The 11602-nt window shown below is 42.7% G+C and overlaps 1 protein-coding gene across 1 annotated transcript; it reads right to left on the bottom strand.

Annotated features, from left to right (window-relative positions):
• Nucleotides 1-827: 827 nt before the first annotated feature.
• LOC118996931 (olfactory receptor 4D11-like) lies at nt 828-1805 on the bottom strand. Its single transcript, XM_037060595.1, has one exon. It carries the CDS (start codon nt 1803-1805, stop codon nt 828-830), a length of 978 nt encoding a protein of 325 aa, XP_036916490.1.
• Between the last annotated feature and the right edge of the window lie 9797 nt (nt 1806-11602).

The raw sequence follows: 11602 nt of genomic DNA, 5'->3' as shown, positions 1-11602 counted from the left end.
ACAGACACTTTGTCTAGGGTGTAACTTTTCCTAGTTGCGACCAAGATTCTGTCTGTAATCAAACCCTACTCAGGCTCCCTTGAACTTTTCACAATACTTGTGAAACACAAGTATTGGAAGAAACCCTTGGGCCCAAAAGGGGTGTGTAGGCCAGAGTGAACGGAATCCCTCTCAATGGCTGAGGAACAAGTGGGTGACGGAGGTCTCACAGGTGCACATGTAGCCAGAAAACCCACCCTGGAGCCATCAGCAAACCCCACTGGCTCAACCTTCACAGTTTTGAAAAAAAAATTCTCATCACCTCCCCCATTACTATCCTAAGTCATGTCTCCATTATTCCTTTCCTGGGACTATTTCAGTAGTCTCTTAGTTTTTCTCTCTTTGTTTACCTTTACCCCTCAGCATATTTATAACCAAGCCCCTGAAATTCTGTGAAAACATGCATCATTATCCCACTCTTTAAAGCCTATAAATACTGTATACATATATTAAGTTGCACCTCTTAAATACATGCCATTTCTATTTCTCAATTATACCTCAGTAGAGCTCGGGAAAAAAACTCCACAACAATTACAATGTGATAAAATTGTTTGAATGTATTTTCATTTTGTTTTCTTAATTTCTTCCAAGTCTGAATTGCAACAAGACATACCTCTCTGGCTAACAGTTTGATTTCTCTACTTTCTTTTGTAACATGAAACCCATATTTTTATGTTATTATTTCATGCTGTTCAAAATTTTTGAAAGTCATGTGGATCTTAGCAGAAATATAAACGTTAACTAGAAATTTTTAAATAAAATACAGTTTATTTGATGGACAAACATTTTCAAAGGTGGTAAGAAGGAGGACAAAATGGAGAAGAAAATTCTCTAAAGCTTTCAGAAGGCAGGAGTCTTCTCTTCAGTCTCCTCATGGCTGACTTCATCTCCTGGTTCCTCAGAGTGTAGATCAAGGGGTTCAGCAGGGGGGAGATGATGGTGAATGTGACAGAGATGGCCTTATCCGTGGGGAGGGCAGTGAAGGGCCGGGCATAGACATAGATGCAGGGTACAAAGTGCAGGATCACCACAGTGACGTGGGCTGTGCAGGTAGAGATGGCTTTCCTCCTGCCCTCCCCTGCCCGAGACCTCAGCATCAGTAGGATGACTGTGTAGGACCCCAGGAGGAAGAGGAACCACAGGGTAGTGAGCAAGCCGGTGTTGGAAATCATGAGGAGCTCCAGGGCAAAGGTGTCTGTACAGGCGAGGTTGAGGACCTGGGGGACATCGCAGTAGAAAGTGTCCAGAACATTGGGTCCACAGAAGGGGAGCGGGAGCAGCAGGCAAATCTGGACGACGGAGTGGACGCAGCCCCCCACCCAGCAGGCTGCAATGAGGGCAGTGCAGCGCCACCTACTCATGATGGTCACATAGTGCAGGGGCTTGGAGATGGCCACATACCGATCTAAGGCCATCACCGACAAAGAAAATACATCCACCCCTCCAACAAGGTGGAAGAAAAACATCTGGGTGAAGCAGCCATCGAAGGAGATGGTCTTTCTCTGTGACAGAAGGTCCACCAGAACCTTGGGGGCTGTGATGGAGGAAAAGCAGATGTCGGCGACTGATAGATTACGGAGCAGGAAGTACATGGGGGTGTGAAGACAAGACTTACAGGTCACTGTCACCAAGATGAGGAGGTTTCCCAGCAGAGTTGTCACATAGACCAAGAGCAGGAAAAGAAAGAAGACCAAACTCAGGTCTTGATTCTGGGTGAGGCCAAGGAAAATAAATTCTTTTACTCTGGTGTCGTTTTTCAGCTCCATGGAGTCATCTTCTCTGTCTCTCCTGTGTTTCCAGCTACTTCACATGGAGAGGGATGTGTCTATGTGGTTTCCTTCCTATGCACTAAGAATGCAATTCTGAATGCTGCCCACATGACTGTACTGTGTGCAATTTTTCAGAGGTGTGCAAATTTCTGAGATTGCAGTCAGGTTGGTGATCGAATAAAATTATCACATGCAAAGTCATTCAATAGTTCTTTTTCTATAAAACTGTTTTGGAGAGAATAAAAATTTATGTTAAGTAGTGACCTTTACATAGCACATTTTCATCAACTTATTTTCATTTTTTAAAAAATATATTTTATTGATTATACCATTACAGTTGTTCTATTCCTCCCCTTCAATCCCCTCCACCCGCACACTCCCTCCTCCACCATTCTCCCCCCCCTTAGTTTATAACCACGTGTCTCAAGTTCTTTGGATTCTATATTTCCCCCACTATTCTTGCCCTCCCCCCTATCTATTTTCTACCTACCCTCTATGCTATTTTCTGTACCTTCTCCCCGCTTCTCCTCCTCCCACTCCCCTGTTGCTAACCCTCCATGTGTTCTTCATTTCTATGGTTCCACTCCTGATCTAGCTGTCCTCTTGGTTTGCTTTTGTTTTAGGTGTGGTTGTTAATTACTGTGAGTTTGCTGTCCTTTCACTGTTCATATTTTTCATCTTCTTTTTCTTATATAAGTCCCTTTAGCATTTCATATAATAAGGGCTTGGTGATGATGAACTCCTTGAACTTGACCTTATCTGAGAAGCACTTTATCTGTCCTTCCATTCTAAATGAAAGTTTTGCTGGATAAAGCAATCTTGGCTGTAGGTCTTTGGATTTCATGACTTGGAATACTTCTTTCCAGCCCCTTCTTGCCTGTAAGGTCTCTTTTGAGAAATCCGCTGACAGTCTGATGGGTACTCCTTTGTAGGTGACTGTCCCCTTATCCCTTGCTGCTTCTAGGATTCTCTCCTTCATTTTAGTCTTGGCTAATGTAATTATGATGTGCCTTGGTGTGTTCCTTCTTGGGTCCAACTTCTTTGGGACTCTCTGAGCTTCCTGGATTTCCTGGAAGTCTATTTCCTTTGCCAGACTGGGGAAGTTCTCCTTTATTATTTGTTCAAATAAGTTTTCCACTCGTGGCTGTTTCTTTCCCCCTTCTGGTACCCCTATAATCCGGATGTTGGAACGTTTAAAGATGTCCTGGAGGTTCCTAAGCCTCTCCTCATTTTTTTGAATTCTCATTTCTTCATTCCTTTCTGGTCAGATGTTTTGTTCTTCCTTCTGGTCCATTCCATTGATTTGAGTCCCAGTTTCCTTTCCACTGCTATTGGATTCCTGGACATCTCCCTTTATTTCAATTAGTTTAGCCCTCATATGTTCCTCTAATTTATGACTATAATCAACCAGTTCTGTGAGCATCCTGAGAAACAGTGTCTTGAATTGTGCTTCTGAGAGACTGGCAATTTCTCGGTTGCTTAGTTATTGGCTCTGGGACTTTGAGTTCTTCTTGCGCCATCTTCTGGGCTGTTTGTGCCTGTTATGTAGCAGGATCGGAGCCCTAGGTGTTCACTAGAGCAGGGCAACTCAGTTGCTGGGTTGTGACGCCGTATGTGGTGGCGGGGCCAAAGAGGAGCAATGGCATCCTGTCTGCCGCCTCCCACCGTGGCCCCCACAGGTGCTGCAGCTGCCACCGTCACCGGGGCCCGCATGTTTCGTCCCACTGCACTCGAGTGTGCCACCGCTGTCAGCCCTCGCCCCCTGGGGCCTGCGTAGTCCGTCTCACTGTGCACGAATGTGCGACCGAGGTCAGTCTACCCCGCACCTTGACTGGGTTCTGGCCACTTGCACGCCTAGGTCGGGGGATCTTTCCTGCCAACCCTGCTCCGCTGCTGGCTCCGCCCCTCTTACCTTCCGGGTTGAGCGGTTAGTTGTAGTCGGACTTCCGTATAATTCAATTTTCTGTTCTTTGGCTGTGTCTTTGTTCTCCAAACCTTTGTTGTATTCAAACTTGGTTGTGGGAGAAGGCACAGTGTTTACACCTATGCCTCCATCTTGGCGGAAGTCTTCATTTTAAAATTTTACTTATTATTATTTTTATTCCACATATACTCATTGAATGCCAGAAACTGTCTGAAGCATTAAATAGAATGATATGTAAGGCCCAGTTCCAGCCATTGTATGTTTATAGTCTATAATTTTAATATTTACATTAGCAAATATTCCATTGACTTCAACAGGGTCTTATCTTGCTAAAGAAAGATATCATTCTGTTTCTTGTTGTGATATTGCTGTGACATGAATCAGTTTCCTTGCTCTTAACTCTCTATTGTTGAATTTCTTAAAATACACTCTATTATTCTGTGTAACTTGTCACTGTAATTACTTTATACTGTTTCAATTATTTGCTTAATTACTTAAAGACATGTATAATTTCCTATTGGAATACAAATTGAAACAATGTGTAAATCCAGATCTCAAAGTATATTATTAATTTTTTATGGTATAGTTAAAACACTTAAACGCGAAAGCTACCCTCTTAACAGATTTCAAGTGCATGGTTCCGTATTGTGAACTACAGCCACAGGGCTGTACAGCAGACCTCTAGAACCTTATCCATCTTGTATAGCTGATGCGATTCTCTCTTGAGTGTAGGGGGCAGAATAGAGACAGTGACCTGCTTCAGAGAAGTGACCCATACTGCGTCAGTCATGCTCTCTGCCTCTTTCCCTTAGTGGGACAAAAAACAGGAGAGTGAAGGGGTCACATGGCAGGGGGAGACCCCGGTATCATGAGAATAGTGTCTTTAAAAAGAATCAGCTATTACTGATCCTTCTTAGGGATTTTATAGCTATTACTTGTTCTACCTTACACTTAACGAGCGAACATTTCTAGCAGTATCCAAATGTGCATGGGTAAATTGGACCACATTTTCAAGGTACTCACAGCATATCCAAAGTGGATGGTTTGTGTACATTGATGTATTAATGTGTGACCCAGTGTGAAATGTGTCATGATAGAAGTAGAGGCAGATTTGGGTGGGGTAGGGGGTGTGATAGGAAATACCATGGTTTCCAGCAGTAACAAAAGCAACTATTTTTCGAGAGCTGACACAGACAACGGGGTGGTGATGCCCCAGAGGGAAGGGGCCTGGGGGCTGGGTGGAGGTAGGCAGAGGGTGGGGAAAATGGGGGCATCTGTATTAATATCAACACTAAAAATAAAGTTTAAAACAAGAAGTAGGAAAAGTTGTTTTGTTTAATTTTCACCACTGTTGTAGACTGCTCTGCCTGGTTTTAGGAACTGTATTTGTACCCCTTGTGGCTAAGGGCGAGGGACGACCTTTGGAATTGGAATGCCAGCCACAGGAGACAAAGCCTGTCTGGTAGCAAGCACTGCCTCGGTTTCCTCTCCCTGCCCCCAAAGCTTGGTCGGAAGTCAATGAGGGGTAAGACTCCTCACAGCGGGGGGGGGGGGGGGGGGGGCGGCNGAGGCCATCATGGAAGGACTCCAGGGGGCAGTGCTGCAACAAAGAGGGAGCAATGGACTCTCATCCCCCCAGCTTTGACATACCCCGAGTCCCCATGTTCTCTGGGAGAAGCGCTTCCTGGCTCTAATCCCCTTAAAGCCTGAATACCTGTTGGGGAGAGGTGCAGCTCCTTGCCTTGCTAGAGCGTGTCCTGGGGAAAAATCTGGCATCACAAAGACTTGCTGATAAACCTGTGAAATCTGCTCTACTAAGAGTGCTTTCATTCATATGATAAGGGTCCAAGAGGAAATGAGAATGTCTCCCAAAGTTTCTGCAACTCTCTTCCTGACAGACACTGACTCAGACTTTGAAGCCCTCAGAAATGTTATCTACTGTTTGATCCTCGCCGCCCTGTATTCCTGTGTATTACAACACAATAAAAGGCTATGGAGGACCATACATTGATATTTCTCTCCTTCTCTCCTTCCCTTTCCCTCTAAGGATAAAAAAAAAAGGCTATGGAGGAAGGCGCTCGGGGCCTTTTTCTCCTCGAAGAGACTGGCCACTGCTGGCCTTTGTCTCCCCTGGGAAACTGGCCACAGCTCACCTCTCCTTCCAAGCAGAGCCATCATGTACCGGTCACATTCACTTTCGTCTGTGGCACACGGCGGGTGGGAGGTGGGGGACTTGCACAAAGCTGCTCCCACACACCACCATCCTTTTGTAAGTGTTAATGTTATTCTTGTTTTTCACATGGAACATATTATGAATCTATGTTTGCCTGAAGGGAAGGGAGAGGTGGAAGTAAGAAGATAGAAACCATTGTATTTTCCCCCGTCTTATATGTGTAGACAGAGGCTAATTTTGTGTAGTAATAATGTTTGATAAAGTCTGTCTGAAGATAAGAACTAGGCAGACAGGGGCTCTGGAAACCCAGTTTACACTGATTTTAGTCTGAGGCAGCCTCACCAATAAGTAACTCCAAGTGTCACAAACGTGTGGTGACACTCACACATTGAATGGACCACATTTCTGAATCCCTCTGAACACAATGTCTTTCTTCCCAATGGTTAACACCCACCTGTGCTGTTTCCATTACTGAGGCCATCTTCGCTATGAAGCATTTAATATACTGCCTGGAAAATATTCAAGTCAAACTACTTATATATCATCAAAACAAAGACACCTCAATGTCACTGTGCATAACCTTCACCCTTAGCTAGATGTTGGATGTCTTTACCTAGTCCCTTGGGTCCTGAAACTCCAACCACAAGATGTATGCTATAAGGTACAGCGCAGAACAGAACCCTGGGTGATGTTAATTCTTGAAAATTTTGTTTCTGAAAGTAAAGCCTTTTGTAACACTGAATATCTTAGCATCGTTGCCTACCTGTCAGGAGAGAAAGGGCAGTCCAAAGAATCTCCTCTTCAAGAACTTCCACTGTGGGCCTATCTTATATACCAATCCCTCAGCCTCAGGCCTGAGACAAGAATTGCAAAGGGAATATTATTGGACAAGGAAGTGCAAGTCAAGTGTCTGATTCTGCTGTGGGTGATGAAGTTTCAATGGGAGTTATTAAAAAGTGACTGAGACTTTCACTCTGTGCAGGGGCACACTCATGCTCACACACACACAGACACATTTTTCTAGGTGTCCCACTTATTTAGAGGCAGTATAAGATACTCACACGCTCACCCGTAGCTCAATCAGAATGTGGTGAAAGCATGCCAAATTTCGTGCCCAAGAGAGGACAAGGGTCCAGTTTTCATGGCTTTCCAGGCTCAGAGGACACTGTATACAAATGAATTTCAATTACATTGCCAAACACTAGATGAAACAAACTCGACCTGAAATCTTTTGCTGCCAGTTTACGCTCTAATTATACCCATGATGGTCACAGTCTCACGATGTTGCTCTCTCCACACGTACAGAAACATGGCTTTGCAGATGTTTGGAAAATGTACATTTTTCCTGTTTCCCAATAATTAACTCTCAATGAAATCTCTCCACTGGGATATAGCTAGATAAATTGTGTAGACAGCCTACACAATTATAGTAGTTATATAAAATTAACTCAATTTATTAAACAGTTTCATCTTATATAGAATCTATACAATACACGCTACTCCACTGTGGGCAGAGTAATGATGGCTTTAGATTTAACTGCTTTTATATTTTGTTCTAGTGCATTAAAGTAGTTAACAAAGATCAAAATTGCAGGAGGTAGGTTGTGTGTTTGAGATGGAGAATGCTTTCTTTCCTAGGTGTGGTGAGATACAATAGAAACATACCATTGTGGGTGTTCTAGGTGGGCCGTGTGTTGATTTGCTACATGTATATGTTGCAAAATGATTATCATTGTAGTGTCAGCTAACACTTCCATCACCTCACAGAATTCTTCTTGTGGTGGTATCACTTACGATGTACTCTTTTAGCAGCTTTCAAGTGCACAGTACAGTATTGTTAACTGTAATCACCATGCAATACATCAAGTTCCCTAACGTATCCACCTTGAGATTGGAACCTTGTACCCTTTGTGCAGTATCTCCCCGTCTTGCCCCTCCCCCAGCACCTGTCGAGCACCCCTCCACTCTCTGTTTACGTGAGTTTAGATTTTTAGATTCCAAATGTACATGAGATCGTAACGTGCTTGCTTTTCTCTGTCTGATTATTTCCCTCAAAGTCCACCCATTCTGCTGAAAAGGGCAGAATTTCCTTAATTTTTATGGCTGATAACATTCTATTATATATATAGACCTATACACACATACATATATACCTATACATACCATATTTTGCCATGTATAATGCCCATATTTTTGCCCAAATTTTCCCATTATTTTTGAGAGAAAATAAGGATGTACATTATATATAGGTATAATGATTATGCACCATAGGTATAATAGTTGATAAAATAATTTCATGTATAGTGTACACAAAAATGTGGGTGCACATTATACACACAAAATATGGTACATACCATATATACACACTTACATACTGCATCTTCTTTATCCATTCTTTGCATCAGTGGACACTTAGATTATTTCCATATCTTGGATGTTGCAACTAACTCTGCAGTGAGCATGGCAGTGCTGATGCTTCTATGAGACCCTATTTCATTTCCTTTGGCTACAAAACCATAGATGAAATTGCTAGACCACATGGTAGTTCCATTTTTAAATTTTTTCTTTTAAATATATTTTATCGATTATGCTATTACAGTCATCCCATTTCCCCCCTTTATTGCCCTCTGCCCTGCACTGCCCCTCCCACCTGCATTCCCCCCTTCCCCCTTAGTTCATGCCCATGTGTTGTACATATAAGTTCTTTGGCTTCTGCATCTCCTAAACTATTCTTAACCTCCCCCCTGTCTATTTTGTACCTACCATCTATGCTTCTTATTCCCTGTACCTTTTCCCCCTGTTGTTCCCCCTCCACCTCCCTGCTGATAATCCTCCAGGTGCTCTCCATTTCTGTGAATCTGTTCCTGTTCTAGTTGATTGCTTAGTTTGTTTTCATTTTTGTTTTTTTTAGGTTTGGTTGTTGATAGTTGTGAGTTTGTTGTCATTTTACTATTAATATTTTTGATCATCTTTTTTTCTTAGATAAGTCTCTTTAACATTTCATATAATAAAGGCATGATGATGATGAACTCCTTTAACTTGACCTTATCTGGGAAGCACTTTATCTGCCCTTCTATTCTAAATGACAGCTTTGCTGGATAGAATAATCTTGGGTGTAGGTCCTTGTCTTTCATGGCTTGGAATACTTCTTTCCAGCCCCTTCTTGCCTGCAAGGTTTCTTTTGAGAAATCAGCTGACAGTCTGATGGGAACACCTTTGTAGGTGACTGTCTCCTTATCTCTTGCTGCTTCTAGAATTCTCTCCTTCATTTTAATCTTGGCTAATGTAATTATGATGTGCCTTGGTGTGTTCCTCCTTGGGTCCAACTTGTTTGGGACTCTTTGAGCTTCCTGGACTTTCTGGAAGTCTATTTTCTTCACCAGATTGGGGAATTTCTAGCTCACTATGTTTTCAAATAAGTTTTCCATTTCTTGCTCTCCTTATTCTCCTTCTGGCACCCCTATGATTCAGGTGTTGGAACATTGAAAGTTTTCTCAGAGGTTCCTAAGCCTCTCCTCATTTTTTTTTGAATTCTTCTTTCTATTCTGGTTGAGTGTTTATTTCTTCCTTCTGCTCCAAACTGTTGATTTGAGTCCCAGTTTCCTTCCTGTCACTGTTGGTTGGTTCTCTGTGCATTTTCCTTTATTTCACTTTTCATAGCCTTTACTTCTTCCTCTTTTTTTTGTGTGTGACCATGTTCAACCAATTCTGTGAGCCTCCTGATTACCAGTGTTTTGAACTCTGCATCTGATAGGTTGGCTATTTCTTCATCACTTTGTTGTATTTTTTCTGGATCTTTGATCTGTTGTTTTATTCGGGCCATTTTTTTCTGTCTCGGTGCACCCAATACATGGTATGGGGTGGAGCCTTAAGTATTAGACCAAGCAGGGCAACCTCTGTCACTGCATTGTGGTGCTTTATGTGGGTTGGGTTCCGAGCGGGAACAGTGCCACTTGCTCGGCTCTCTCCTGGCTTTCAGTAACTTCCTCTGCTACCCACAAGCAATTGGGCTCTTCTGGTGATGATTCCCAGGCTTGAGGACTTGTGAATGTTTCACGGCCCTGTGGGTTTCTCCAGCAAACTCTCCTGTGAGGCTGGGAGTTTCTCCCATTTCCACACCCACAGGTGTTTTCAGTCAGAGGTTTTGAGGCTTTATTTCCCCACGCTATAACCCTGGGTTGCTTGGTAGTCTCACCCCCCAGTTGTTCCTCCTGGTTTATCTGCATGCAAATGTGGACAGTCCCACATTCTCCACCACCCGTCCCAGTTCTTCAACTCCTGCCATGCCTCAAGTCTTCTTTGTCTTGGCTGTCCATCTCCACCCCTGGTGTGAGTGTTTCTTCTTTGGCTACTTGGTTGTTGGACTTCTGTACAGTTCGATTTTCTCACAATTCTGGTTGTTTTTTGTTTTTAAATGTGTTGTTATCCTTCTTTTGGTTGTATGAGGAGGCTAAGTTTATCCACCTATGGGTCCATTTTGGCCAGAAGCCCTAATTTTTTGATGAACTTCTAAACTGTTTTCCATAGTGGCTGCACCAATTTGTATTTTCATCAACAGAACACAAGGATTTCCATGTCCTTGCCAATACTTACCTCTCAACTTTTTTGATTTGCATTTCTTTGATGCTTAGTGACGTTGAGCACCTTTTCATGTACCTGTTGAGTATTCATATGTCTTGGTTTGAAAGATATCTATTTAGAGACACTTCTCCAGAGAAAAATAGAAGGCCAATAGACATATGAAACAATGCTCAATGCCACTGATGATCAGAGAGATGCAAATTAAACCCACAATGTGATACCACCTCACACTTATAAGACACCTCACCCATGTCATCAATAAAACTGCAAGTACTGGCAAGGATGTGCAGAAAAGGGAATGCTAGTGCTCTGTTGGGGGAATGCAGGTTGGCGCAGCCACTATGGAAAACAGTATGCAGTTCTCCCAAAGATTAAAAATGGACCTGCCTTATGACCCAGTGATTCCATTTCTGGGGATTTATCCAAAGAAACCCAAAACACTAATTTGAAACAATATGTGCATCTCTATGTTCATTGAAGCATTATTTACAATAGCCAAGCTATAGAAGCAACCCAAGTGCCCATCAATAGAGGAATGGATAAAACAGCTACAGCGCATATATCCAGTGGAATATTACTTGGCCATAACAATTAGTGAAATCTTTTTTCCCCCCAATATTTTTATTTAATTATTTTTCAAGTACAGTTTTCTATTACTCCCATCCTATCCCACCCACATGCTCCCCCCTCCCTCCCATTTCCACCCTTCTCAGTTGTTGTCCATGTATTCTTTATATAGGTTCCTCTAAATCCCTCCCTTATTTCCCCTGAAATTCCCTCCCCTCTCCTCTCTTGTCACTGTCAGCCTGTTCTCTATTTCAGTGTCTTTGGTTATATTTTGCTTGCTTGTTTGTTTTGTTGTTTAGCTTCCTGTTAAAGGTGAGATCATATAATATTTGTCCTTCAACACCTGGCTTATTTCACTCAGCATAATGCTTTCCAGTTCCATCCATGATGTTGCAAAAGGTAGGAGCTCCTTCTTTCTTTCTGCAGCATAAAATTCCATTGTGTATATGTACCATAGTTTTTTGATCCATTCATTTACTGACGGGCACCTAGGTTGCTTCCAACTCTTGGCTATTGTAAATTGTGCTGCTATGAACATTGGGGTGCATA

This window comes from Sturnira hondurensis, unplaced genomic scaffold (genome assembly GCF_014824575.4).
Source record: "Sturnira hondurensis isolate 20B ecotype Veracruz unplaced genomic scaffold, ASM1482457v3 Scaffold0011880, whole genome shotgun sequence".
Taxonomy (NCBI): Eukaryota; Metazoa; Chordata; class Mammalia; order Chiroptera; family Phyllostomidae; genus Sturnira; species Sturnira hondurensis.
The sequence above is the reverse complement of the archived record's forward strand: the minus strand, read 5'-3'. Positions and strand labels throughout refer to the sequence as shown.

What these genes read in the sequence shown, in the direction of transcription:
- LOC118996931 (XM_037060595.1), bottom strand. Translation starts at nt 1,805, where the DNA reads ATGGAGCTGAAAAACGACACCAGAGTAAAAGAATTTATTTTCCTTGGC.